General features: G+C 44.2%; 1 protein-coding gene across 3 annotated transcripts in view; it reads right to left on the reverse strand.

Annotated features, from left to right (window-relative positions):
* LOC141133259 (cytokine receptor common subunit beta-like) overlaps positions 1–13299 on the reverse strand; it is a 159451-nt gene that overhangs the window by 112907 nt on the left and 33245 nt on the right. For 2 of the 3 annotated variants that reach the window (XM_073622524.1, XM_073622525.1), the window contains exon 3: positions 9284–9407. The exons of the other annotated variant lie outside the window; for it this stretch is intronic. In XM_073622524.1, the coding sequence (XP_073478625.1) occupies positions 9284–9407 (124 nt within the window). The remainder of the gene's footprint in view (positions 1–9283; positions 9408–13299) is intronic. 3 annotated transcript variants of the gene reach the window in all.

Consider the following 13299-nt stretch of genomic DNA (forward strand, 5'->3'; position numbering starts at 1 on the left):
AGTGTGGGGGGCTCTCAGGGCCTCTGTAGCCTTACAAAAGAGGCCTATAGCAGCCTCCTCCAGGGTACTCCTCTTCCTGCCACTTTCTCTTTCCAGGTGTAGGGGAGGGACCTGGAGATCAGGCAGCCTGCTTGGCCCGGCCACCTCCTGGCTGAGACTTCCCTGTGTATGAAAAAGGGACATGGTTTTAGTTTTTGCTTCATCAATCACAATCATAAATTAGTACTCCAAAATAACATCTAGTTAACATCATTGATTGGACAACCAGAAATATTTAGAGGAATGCTATACCTGGCTCAATCTGGGCTCCTCCACATGTTGCTGCCTGGAAGGCCCAGGTTGGACGTCAGAAGCCTCAGCTGGGGGGGAAGGAAGCGTGGAAGGAAGACTGGAGAGTTCAGTCTGACCTGCCAGAAAATGCAGCCTGTCATAGTACCACATCCTGGGGACATAGATGTCATCTGCTGCTCCGGATCTCTGGGAATCCTGGACCTTCTTGTGCTCCCTTAGATATGGTCTCCTCAGGCCACCAATTAGGATCTTCAAATAGGTCATGTCTGCCCTGGGGATCACCTGCTTCACAAATTCCAGCAATTGATCCAGCGCTGCCTTCCTCTTTGTTTGGTTCTTATAATGTGGGTGGTTTATCTCCCATAGACAAGGCAGCTCCCTGAACATGTTAATGAAGATTGCCATGAAGTCGGTATCGTTCAAGATATCCATTTTCACTGCAAGAAACAACACAAGACAAACCCTAATGTCAGCCAAAACTCTCCTAATCTTGTTACAATATAGGCCTCAATCTAGAAGCAGTATAGGCCCAAGTTTGGCTCTTACCTTCGTTATCACGATCGGCGCCTCCGATACTCCTTCCTCCGCTCACAGATCGTACGTAGTACGCACGCATGTTACGCTTTATACACACTGCGCATGCGTGGAACTCCGCCCGCCCCTGACATTCTTTCTAGTCTATTCCCCACCCCTTTTTGTTCGGCGCAGTGGGGGAAGAGCACATGGCGGAGACACAACAGGTGCGTGCTAATTATAGCAACGAGGAGGAGGGGGAGGAAAGCCTGGAGCAGGAAACGTCCCGATCCAGAAGGAGACGATTTAAGGCCTCAAATATGTCCTTTGGGGAGATGTTGGAGATGGTGAACATCCTGAAGAAGGCCGACTATGATGGGAAGTATGGACCTTACCCCAACCCCAATGTCAGAAAGGCCAAGATCATGGCGAAAGTGGTCAAGAGTCTGCACAGGAATTTCGGGGTACGACGATCGAAAGATCAGCTCAGAAAGCGGTGGTCGGACCTGAAATTACGAGAACACGAGCAGTACAGGAAGATCTGGAGAGTGCTGCAAAAAAGTAAGTAGTTGTCCTGTGTTCCTATTTTTTTTTGTCTTTATTACGCTCGTGCTGCTCCATGTGCTTTTCTTAAGTGTTGTACACTTTAAAATGGCAACTTTCATGTTCCTGGGCACATTATTAGTTCGTATCAAACATTTTTCTGTCGCCCTATAAAACACCATTGTTTTGGCCATGTGCCTTTGCCAAAATTTTTGAGGGCCTACTTGTATGCAAATAATTTGGTTGCGTAGATGTGTTTGTTAATAGAATGAAATGCAAACTAGATTCTGTGTAAGGAGAGGACATTCAGCAGCAGTTTTCACATCTGGACGCTGGAGCACTAGTGTGGGACACAAGAACACCCTTTTTATTAGGGGGTCCCACACAAGTTCTCCAGTGTATACTATAGGGGGGTCTCCATCTGTGAAGCTTGTACCAAACAGGTAAAGTATTGAAGCTTGACAAGGGACACTGAAAATGCTACATCTTGGAACTCTGCCAAAATAGACAATTGTACCCCACTTCCAAGCAATGTTTCATATTTATAGTTCTGCCATCAAATATCTGTGTGCTAAGTATACCATTTTTGTTTTACATAGGGGAGAAAAGACTCGGAGGACACCCCTCATCCGAGGAGACCAGAGACCCCACACCTCTGGAAGAAGGGGAAATACCCCAAAGACAAGAAGAGCAGGAGGAGGAAGAAGACGTGGTGGAACTAGTCACCACAACAGGTGAGTGTCTGCGACCACAGGCTCAGGTAAGAGATGGATGCCGACATATTTATAATACCTGTTTTTCTTTTGTTTTCTCTCTTTTTAGGTGATCGTGATGTTGTGGATCCAGGGCATTTCACCTCTGAAAGTGCACAGATCCTGATCGGGGAGATAATGGGGTGTAATTTAGCATTGGAAAACCTCAAGAAAAACATCAATGATGTTATTAAAAAAAATAAGAACATCATTGATGTTTTGGGGAGAGTTTAAAACCCCTCCAAATCCCTTTGTTTTTTTTTGTGCTACAATGTTAAAAATGTTTTAGCGATTTTTAGAAAAGCCAAATTTTGAAGATGCACACAGTGTGTCAACATGTGCTATCTGCCATCACGGGAGATCAATGGATGCGTTTTGGGGGTGCAACCCCTTCCTCAATAATAAAGTAGCTGAGAGGAAGGAGTTGCTCCCCCAAAACACGTCCCTTGATCCCCCGTGATGGCAGGTCGCACATGTTGACATTCGTAAATTGGTGTGCATCTTCAAAATTTGGCTTTTCCTGGGGTGACTTCACCCCATCTGAACGCAATATCAAACACAGTTCCTAAATACTCATGTCTGATATTGCCTTCAAGTTCTACCAAATGTGAACTTTGTAAGTTCAAAGATTTGTGTCTTTCTTGTTGTTTGGAAACATGCCTGTTTTATCTTAAATGGACATTTCTATTTTTTCTAATGCCACCCCAAAAAGTGTTATACAACAAACATGTTGTTTTGTTTTAAAAAACCTTTTCTAAATGCACATGTGATTGTGCAGGTAATAAAAAGAGTGTTAATCAAGAATGTGTGGATTATTGTCTCAACGCTACAACACTTTTGTGGTGCTCTAATTGCTGCTTTCTGTGACAATGGGGGTTATTTCCTAAGGGCAAATCCACTTTGCACTACAAGTGCAGTTTCAGTGCAGTTTCAAGTGCACTTGTAGTGCAAAGTGTCTTTGCCTTTAGTAAATAACACCCAACAGTGCTTTGTAAGGTTACACAATCACGCCATTTTCAGGACTCACCACATTTCTGTCAGAATCAGCTAAAACAAACACAAGCAGTAAATGTCACCAAAGGTTTTCTTATTTTTTTTTATTTGATCAAGGTTTCACAAATTGGCATATTGATGGCCCCCCTACCCGCAAAGAATTCAAGGTATCTTAGCCGAACATCACGGGCACTCAGGGAGGGCAAGCCAGGACGGCCACTTTCAAGCGCCGTCAGGGTTGTTTCATTTATTATTCTGGCCTCAGGTCCAACTGAGCCAGCATAGTTGTCAGAATGTTGCCGTAAAAAGTTATGTAGAACACAGCACGCCAGGATTATATGATTCAGTTTATACTCCGCCATATGGATGGGTGTAAGAAATAGGTGGAACCGGCTGGCCATGATTCCAAATGTGTTCTCCACCACTCTACTGGATCTGGCCAGCCGGTAATTAAAAACCCTCTGGTCCAGGGTAAGGGTCCTCATCGGGAATGGCCGCAGAAGGTGGTCCCTCAGCGCAAAGGCTTCATCCGCAACGAAGACGAATGGGAGTCCTTCCACATTCTCTTCTGGTGGTGGCAAGTCCAAGCTGCCATTCTGGAGATGCCTGTAAAACTCCATCTGGGCGATGACTCCACCATCGGACATCCGGCCATTCTTCCCCACCTCCACATACAGGAACTCATAATTAGCCGACACCACCGCCAACATCACAATACTATTGAACCCCTTGTAATTATAATAGTAAGACCCTGAGTTGGGGGGTGGGACGATGTGGACGTGTTTCCCATCAATTGCCCCTCCGCAGTTAGGAAAGTCCCACCGCTGGGCAAAGTGGGAGGCCACAGTCTGCCATTCCTGTGGCGTGGAAGGAAACTGTGGAGGGAAAAAAACAAAAATTAGTCTTTTTGCACATGAAAACATGGAAAGCAGATTAGACACAAACATTCTTGGCCAACATCAAGATAACATTTATTAAGGGAAATTTTACAACACCAAAGTATAAGGTACACCTATCATATCCCCCCCTCTCCTGGGCCATTTCTAACATTATAGGGGGGAGCTCTTGGACAGGTAACCCTCTCCACTTCATTGAGAGATGAATGCCTAAATAATGTGTATTACTTTGAACAGCCCCTCCTTAGTTACACTATTGGAAACCCACTGGACAGGTAAGAAGTGTCATAATACAAAGATATAAATACACATTGTACACATTTGAGCACATTTGGACATTCTGCTATTACCTAGCAAGATAATAATAGTCAAACAAAAATGTAAACAGTACCATTTGAAAGTATTCAGGCAGGCCCTTGCACTACATCCTTTGGGGAATTCATCCATAAATCTGAGCACAAAAGAGGTGGGTATAGTGTGTATGGGTTTGGCAAAGTCAGCAGATAGATGATTGAGGATAGATAGATAATTGTTAGCAGGTGACTTAGAGTTGGGGGGGAGAGTTAAAAATGATTTGGGGACACCCCAAAAAAAAGCCTCTGGCACTCTGCCTGAATGTAAAGCACAAATCACATTTAAACACATTTTAGGGGGTGTTTGGGGTAAAGTACTACTATGGAGCTGACAAAATACTTTGTTAAGTGACTACATGAGGTGAATATAGGGGCAGGAGACCATGCTGGGGAGGTAAGTGAAGGCAAATATGTATGAAGGACAAAAAAATAATTACATAAAAATCCAGCATGCATGAGGACAAAGGGGACATTCACAGCATATTACGATCATGGTAATTAGGGAATGAGGAAAGAAAAACAATATATTAGCATACATTATATACAAAAAAATGTGATATTAAAGGATAAAAATCTTACCTTCATATACTCCTTCTGCAGGACCTGGATGATGGCAGAACAGGTCTCTGGGATAATGATCCCCAGAGCCTGGGGGGAGATGCCTGTCGAGAACTTGAGGTCCTGCAGACTTCTCCCTGTCGCCAAGTACCGCAGGGTAGCGACCAGCCTCTGCTCCGGACTGATGGCTTGTCTCATGCAGGTATCCTACCTGCTAATATAGGGGGTCAGCGAAGCCAACAAACGGTGAAATACGGGGTCCGTCATCTGGAGAAAGTTCCTGAAATCATCAGGATTATTCTCACGGATCTCACGGAGCAAAGGCATATGACAGAACTGGTCATGCTGAAGCAACCAATTCTTGTTCCATGAACTCCTCCCCACCCTGTTCATGGACTGGACTTGTGTCAAGGTCAGGACCCCAACACCAAGCCCCTGCACAGCACGAACTCTACGAGGAGTACGTATACGAAACATGGCTAGAAAACGGTCGGCTGCTTTACAAAAATGGGGTTTTGGACCCCACTTTTTAACATGGATCAAAGCATTATATAATAAACCCAAAGCCTATATAAAATATGCTGGATACAAATCTGAAGCCTTTAATATCGAAAGAGGTACCCGACAGGGCTGCCCATTATCTCCCTTATTATTTGCCCTTATACTCGAACCCATGGCCCAATACATCAGAACAAACCAAACTATAACTGGCATTGAAGTAGGAGGTATTACACACAAATTATGTATATTTGCAGACGATATATTACTTTTTCTATCATCACCACAGGTCTCTGGTCCTAACTTAATACCAGCTCTTGATGGATTTGCAGCCCTGTCCGGCCTTATGATTAATCCTAAGAAATGCCTAGTGCTTAATATTTCACTCACAAACATGGAATTGATCCCGGCTAGGGCTGCACTCCCATTCACATGGGCAGAAAAATCAATCCCATATCTTGGAATTCATTTAACAGCATCTCATTCTGACTTATTCTCAACCAATTATCCTCCTGTATTAAGACAGATCACAAATCTAATAAAACAATGGTCGCAACTTCCTTTATCCTGGATAGGGAAGATTAATGCAATCAAAATGACTATTCTACCCAAATTGCTTTATCTATTCAGAGTCCTCCCTATTCCAATTCCTTCCTATTTTTTGAGAATAGTACAAAAAAGAGCAACTTCGTTTATATGGGGCTCTTCTAAACCACGTATACCTATACACACACTACATCTTCTCAAAAATAAAGGAGGCCTGGGATACCCTAATTTTACTAACTACTACAGAGCAGCACATTTGGCCAGTCTGTCCAAATACCATGCAAAACAGGAAATCCCATTATGGGTATTTATAGAGGCTTCAGAAAATGACCCTCTATTAATATCAAATTTATTATGGCTTGATCCTAAAGACCGCTTTAAAATTCATAATCCCATAACTAAACACTTCTTATCTCTCTGGGATAAACTAAAAACCAAATATCAGTTACAATCTCCACACAATCCTCTCCTTTCTTTTATCAGAAATCCGGCCTTTTATCCGGCATGGATCTACCCAAATTCTTTTAAAGCTTGGACAACATCAGGCATTCAGACACTAAATGACTTCATAGCATCTAAATCATTCCTTTCATTCCCATCGCTTAGAGAAAAATATGATCTACCAAACTCTGAGATATTTAGATATCTCCAAATCAAAAATTTCTATACACCATTCCTAAAGGGGGATACACCATTATCCCAATTATCCATTTTTGAATCAATCTGTACAAAAGATCCATTTGCTAAAGGTACAATTTCATCACTTTATAATCAATTATATGGAGTAGCAAATCTTAATAGACCCTCTTACGTTCAGAGGTGGGAGGAGGACCTGGGACAAACTTTAGAAGACACGGCTGGTCTAACATATGGCTCACATCTAAGTCATCTTCACCCAACATCTTAGCACTGGAGACAAATTATAAAGTCCTAACTCGCTGGTACCTTGTACCCGCTAGAGTGGCAAAATATTCACCTAATACCTCAGCTCTTTGTTTTCGAGGATGCCCAGAAATAGGCACATATTTACACATATGGTGGACGTGCCCAGTAATCCAAACCTTCTGGAAGGAAGTCTTCGTGATTGCATCTAAAATATTTAAAAAAATAATACAACCAGATCCATATTTAACTTTACTTAATCTAAAACCGGAATGGTTAACACTCTCTCAATTCAAACTTATGATCCAACTAATAACGGCTGCAAAACAAACAGTGGCCAAGGCATGGAAATCTCCTACATTGGTACTAGCAGAAACAATTCACAGAATGAATAATACAATGTCCCATGCTAAGATGGTAGCCATCGATCAAAATCAAATTCCAAAATTTGAAAAACTTTGGCATCCTTGGATAAAACAACAGTTCCTGTCAAACTTCAATGACTCTGTCCTGTTGCCATGGTAACAGATTAAATGACTTACAGAGACACCCATTCTAAGGCTTCAAAGAGAACTAAAAAGAATAATAAACTGACGAGCGGGACAACCTTGTGGACCATACCTCTACCTTTCAACCCTTTTTCTTCTTTCTCTTTCCTTTTCTCCACCTTACGATTAAAGCTCATTATCAGAATTTATTTGACCTATATACACTCTACTTGTAAACAATATGTATAGTAGGTATAAATCATTTAAATACCTACAAAAGTAACTAAGGAAATGATATATATCTTTAATTTAGGTTTACGTGAACCCAATGTTTAATATTTGAAATTTCATGATATTTACCTATATAAACCCTACTGTAAAACAATGAGCTTACTTTATAGATCCTTGTAAACTTACTTTATGTATCTTTATAACATTGTATACTCAATAAACTTCTTTTGACAAGGAAAACGGTCGGCTGCTCAGAACGAAGTAACAGAACGCACTGAAGAACAGCAAGGCCTGTGAAGAGCGACCTGAAAAACAGCAACGAGTGGACAAGATCGCACAGAAAACTCCGATACGAACTGACTGCATGCACTGAAGAGCAGATACAAACCCACAAGCACAAACTGAACCGCAGAAAACGATCTGAAAGCCACGAGTCTGGAAAAGCGCGAATCGTCTCTCACCAAACATTTACTAACGCAAGATTAGCAAAAGGAGCCCAAAGGGTGCCGCGCTTGGTTCTGAAATGGCCTTTTCTAGTCTCGTCGTACGTGGTTGACGTCACCGCATTCTTGTCGATCAGAAATTCCAACAACTTTGTGCGACCGTGTGTACGCAAAACAAGTTTGAGCCAACATCCGTCAGAAAAAATTCTAGGATTTTGTTGTCAGAATGTCCGATCAATGTCTGACCGTGTGTACGGGGCATTACTGTACTAATGACACTGGCAGGGAATTGGTTAACATCAGGGGCTATCTAAGGGTTACGTGTGCTCCTAGGGAGTGCTTTCTAACTGTGGGGGGAATGCTGTGACTGGAGGAAAAGAGAGATCCGTATTTCTGCTTAGCAGAAACACAAGATTGATTTCAATGGGCAGGAGGGGTAAAGGAGCGGTATACACTCCGCTCCTTCACCGTTCCGAAGATGCTGCTAGCAGGACTTTTTTTACCGTCCTGCTAGCGCACCACTCCAGTGTAAAAGCCCTCGGGGCTTTCACACTGGAATCAAAGCAGCGGCACTTTCGGGTCGGTTTGCAGGCGCTATTATTAGCGCAATAGCGCCTGCAAACCGCCCCAGTGTGAAAGGACCCTTACAGAATGGCTGTCTGCCTTGTTTACACGCCCAGACTGCCATTCTGCCTCTAGTGTAAACAATCGCAGGGTGCCAGCGGCCATTGCGGCTGCCGGACCTGCTGATTGGCTCCCGCTGTGTCCAATCACAGTGGGAGCGGGTCGCAGGCGGCGCGTGCCCCAGACCCACTGCACGAAATCAGGTACCTGTACGTGATTTCACGCAGGAGGGCCGCCCTGCCGCAGTATATATATGTGTGGGGTGGTCCTTAAGTGGTTAATTTAGGTGCCTGGGATCTTACTATAACTTGCCAAGTTCAGGACTGTTTCAATTGCACCTAGGCCAGTAATACATGGATCGAAATTTTGATCCATGTATGGGCAAGCTGATTGTACCTATGATCGACTTGAGTACAACCAGCCTGTTGGATTTTTTACATGTGATTACCACTCGTGGCTATAGCCGCCAGCAGGAATGTTCTGCTGGCTAGGAAGGCTGGGAAGGCTCCCCGCTGGCAAAACACAATAGCACTGCTTCAGGAATTCCCCCATCAATACTGACTGTGTTTATGGGGGAATTTAGCTAAATATGGGGAAAAAATGCAAATCCCACATAATTAAGATAAGCTGTAGATAAAAAAAGATGCTAATAAGTCACAAGCATAGACATACGTATCTTTGTCTTTGAGAGTCATGTTCACCAGATTTCCCAAAAATTTATTTTCTGACCACGTGCAGGTAATATATTCCTGTGGATATAATCGAATGCAGGACAGACTGTCCAGTAATTTGGCACCTAGGTGGAAATAAAGCATAAAGAACCCAAATGGTACATTTATAACTAAACCAGAGAGAACAATAAAGTAAACTTTCACTGAATGATATCTGTATAAGAAAATAGCGCTTCAATGTCTCCATACAGTATACAAGAAGTAACTGCTGAAACGTTTAAAGAGGATCGCTCGCAACCCCCACCCCCTGTGGCAAAATATTTTTTAAATCACTATTTCAATATTTTTTCACAGTGCTTCTGGGGAAGGGGGTGGGTGGTATGTGGCAGTGGATGGTGTCAGTAGTTTTTTTTATTTTTTAAGAATTGATTTTTTTACAATTTAATTTGTTTTTAATTGTGTTTCACAATGCTTTTTTGGGGGGAGGGGGTTGAGGCAGTGGACAGTGTTGGTAGGGCAGGGGAGAGTGGTGTCAGTAGGTTATTTTATTTTGTTACACTTTTTCATTTTTTTAGAATTTTTTTACAATATTTTTTTAAATATTTTTTGGGGGGCATTGGTGAGATATCACGGGTCTAAATAGAACCCCGACATCTCCCCTTTGAGACAGACAAAGGGACCGAGGACACATTCCCCAACCCCTTTCTCAGTGCTAAAGATGAATGAACAGGAGACGAAGGCTCCTGTTCATTCATAAACTGAGCAGAGTAAACACAGGTTACTCTGCTCAGTTATCACAGGACACAGGAGCGATCTCGCTCACTGTGTCCATTGCCTGACAGTCCCCCCCCCCAGCCAGTGGAAGAGGAGAGGAGGGGAGCCGGCTGCAGGGGACGAGGGTGGGCAGAGGAGGAGGACAGGAGCGATGGAAGAGAACACGGGGGCCGGAGGAGAACGGGGGGGGGGCGGAGAAGGACACGGAGGGGGCTGGGGGAGGAGCACAAGGAACAGCCAGGAATGATTGGTGCAGCGGGGAACAGCTGTGAACACCGATCTCCCTGTATAGCTTTTTAGCTGACAGCCACAGGAGGAAGGAAAAGCAGCTGTCAGCTAAAAATCGATACAAAGGAGAGAGGTGTTCACAGCTGTTCCCTGCCGCACCGATCATTCCCAGGAGTTTGCGAGGCGCTTGCGGGTGTGCGGGAGCCATCTCAGAAATGTGGGAGACTCCTAGCACCTCGCGGGAGACTTGAAATGTATGAGGTCACATGCTGTTCCATACTTGGAAACAGCGGAAATTATTGATGGCTACAACAGAGAAAAAATAAGCAGTAAACTACTGATAAGTTAAATCACATAATCACAAAATCTTAAATTTTGAGGAGTTTTGTACACACTGTACAGAATATCCACATTGTGGTCAAGGTTACAAGGGAATCAAATTAGATTGTTGCCAATTTTAGATAACCATAGCTAGCCGAAGAATGGAATAGAAAGGTAATTTGCATCAGAGAATTTGCCTCTGTGCATGAGCTTCCAATAGTAAAGATCTATTACTTTCTGCACCTTCTTTGTGTGGGGTGACTATTCTTGTATTCACTCCCTGAATTTTTTTACAGGCAGCCTGTATCGGGTGGTGCTGCTGGGCCCAACCCACAATTCTGCACAATGGGGTTGTCACTGCTACTTTTACAAGGTATTATCTTGGGTGGAAAATGCCCTTGTATGTGCATTAGGGATGAGCTTCGCGTTCAAGTCGAACCAATGTTTGACTCGAACATTGTCTGTTCGATCGTTCGCCGAATTGCGAACAATATGGGCCGTTCGCGCCAAATTCGTGTGGCGCGTCACGGCCCATAATTCCCTGCGGCATCGCAGTGCATTGCTGGCTGATGATTGGCCAAGCATGCACTATGACCCGCATGCTTGGCCAATCACAGCGCCGTCAGTAGAGAGAGCTGTAATTGGCCAAAGCCAGGGTGGCTTTGGCCAATTATGGCTCAGAGGGTTTAGAACACGTCCCGCACTATATAAGGCCGCCTCCACAGCGGCCCTGTGTAGTGTGTTCAGGCGTGCTTAGAGAGAGAGACAGTGTCATTTGATTTGAGTTAGCTAGATTAGGCAGGACAGTCAGTGAGTTAGCTGCACTTACAGTGTATTGTGTATATATATATATATATATATATATGCATCCCAGGTGTTGTGTATATATATATATATATATACACTGTATTCAGTTTAGCTAGATCCGTTCCTGTTATCTTCCTACTGACAGGCAGGCTTGTCTTGTTACAGTATTTACAGCTACCTGAAGAAAATTGCTGGTGTTCTTTTGATACTATTAGTACCACAGTCAGGCAGCTAGACTATTTACAGTTAGTGTAGTGCGTCCTCCTCACAGTGTTCAGTTAAAGCTACAAGTTAGTTTAGTGCGACCTCTGCACAGTGTTCAGCTAAAGCTACAAGTTAGTGTAGTGCGTCCTCTGAACAGTGTTCAGCTAAAACTACAAGTTAGTTTAGTGTGACCTCTGCACAGTGTTCAGCTAAAGCTACAAGTTAGGGTAGTGCGTCCTCCTCACAGTGTTCAGCTAAAGCTACAAGTTAGTGTAGTGCGTCCTCCTCACAGTGTTCAGCTAAAACAACAAGTTAGTGTAGTGCGACCTCTGCACAGTTTTCAGCTAAAGCTACAAGTTAGTGTAGTGCGTCCTCCTCACAGTGTTCAGCTAAAACTACAAGTTAGTTTTTTGCGAGCTCTGCACAGTGTTCAGCTAAAGCTACCTGTAGAAGGTTGGTGTTGTTTTCCTGATCCTATCACTAAGGCAGGCAGCTAAATAAGCTACAAGTTATTTTTTTGCGAGCTCTGCACAGTGTTCACCTAAAGCTACCTGTAGAAGGTTGGTGGTGTTTTCCTGATCCTATCACTACCGCAGGCAGCTAAATAAGCTACAAGTTTTTATTTTGTGAGCTCTGCACAGTGTTCAGCTAAAGCTACCTGTAGAAGGTTGGTGGTGTTCTCATACTACAGGCAGGCAGTTGATTTTGCTAGCTGCAGTATCAAAATATATCCCAGCTTAGTGCAGCTACAGGCCATTACTATGTCTTGAAGGCCAACAAGGAGAGGCAGACAGTCACAAGCCAATAAAAGAGGACAAGCAGGCTCTGTGTCTAGAGGCAACAGTGCTGGTCGTGGAGATGGTGCATCCTCATCAGCACGTGGCCATGGGACACGCTTGGCCTTTTTTTCGGCAGCTGGCCGTGTTGAGCCGCAACATGCGGAAGACTTGGTCGAGTAGATGACCAAGCCGTCCTCATCCTCCTCATCCTCTCTCACCCATGCTCAGGGTACTTTGTCTTGCAAAGCAGCTGCCAACGCGGCCTCTTCCCTCAGCTCAATGGCATCAGTGACTCCTTCCCTAGCCCCACCATGTCCTCCTGAGGAGTCCCTCGAACTGTTTGACCACAGTGTTGGGTACATGCTCCAGGAGGATGCCCAGCGTTTAGAAGGCTCTGATGATGATACTGAGCTAGATGAAGGCAGTAACGTGAGCAGGGACAGAGGGGGTGCCCAAGAAGGACAGCAATCTGGCAGTCATGCTCCCCCTGCTGCAGCATACTGCAAGGTTTGCTCCAGTGATGAGGAGGGAGGGGATGGTGAGGTCACTGACTCAACGTGGGTGCCTGATAGGAGAGAGGAGGAGGAGGCACATCATCAATGAGGCAGGATGCCGTCCAGGGGCCAGCCTAAGGGCAGCACACTGACTGCATCACACCCCAAAGCTCCGCATGTGCAGGGCGCTGCTGTCTCTGCATGTTATTCCAAATTTCTTTGGTGTGGGCCTTTTTCGAGACGAGTGCATCAGATCGCACCGCTGCTATTTGCAACATATGTCTCAAGCATATCTCGCATGGCCAAAACATCTCCCGCTTGGGCACCACATGCTTGACCAGACATATGTTGACCTGCCATGCAGTTCGTTGGCAAGCGTATCTAAAAGACCCACACCAAAGAACAAAGAG

The sequence above is a fragment of the Aquarana catesbeiana genome, linkage group LG03, assembly GCF_042186555.1.
Source record: "Aquarana catesbeiana isolate 2022-GZ linkage group LG03, ASM4218655v1, whole genome shotgun sequence".
NCBI lineage: Eukaryota > Metazoa > Chordata > Amphibia > Anura > Ranidae > Aquarana > Aquarana catesbeiana.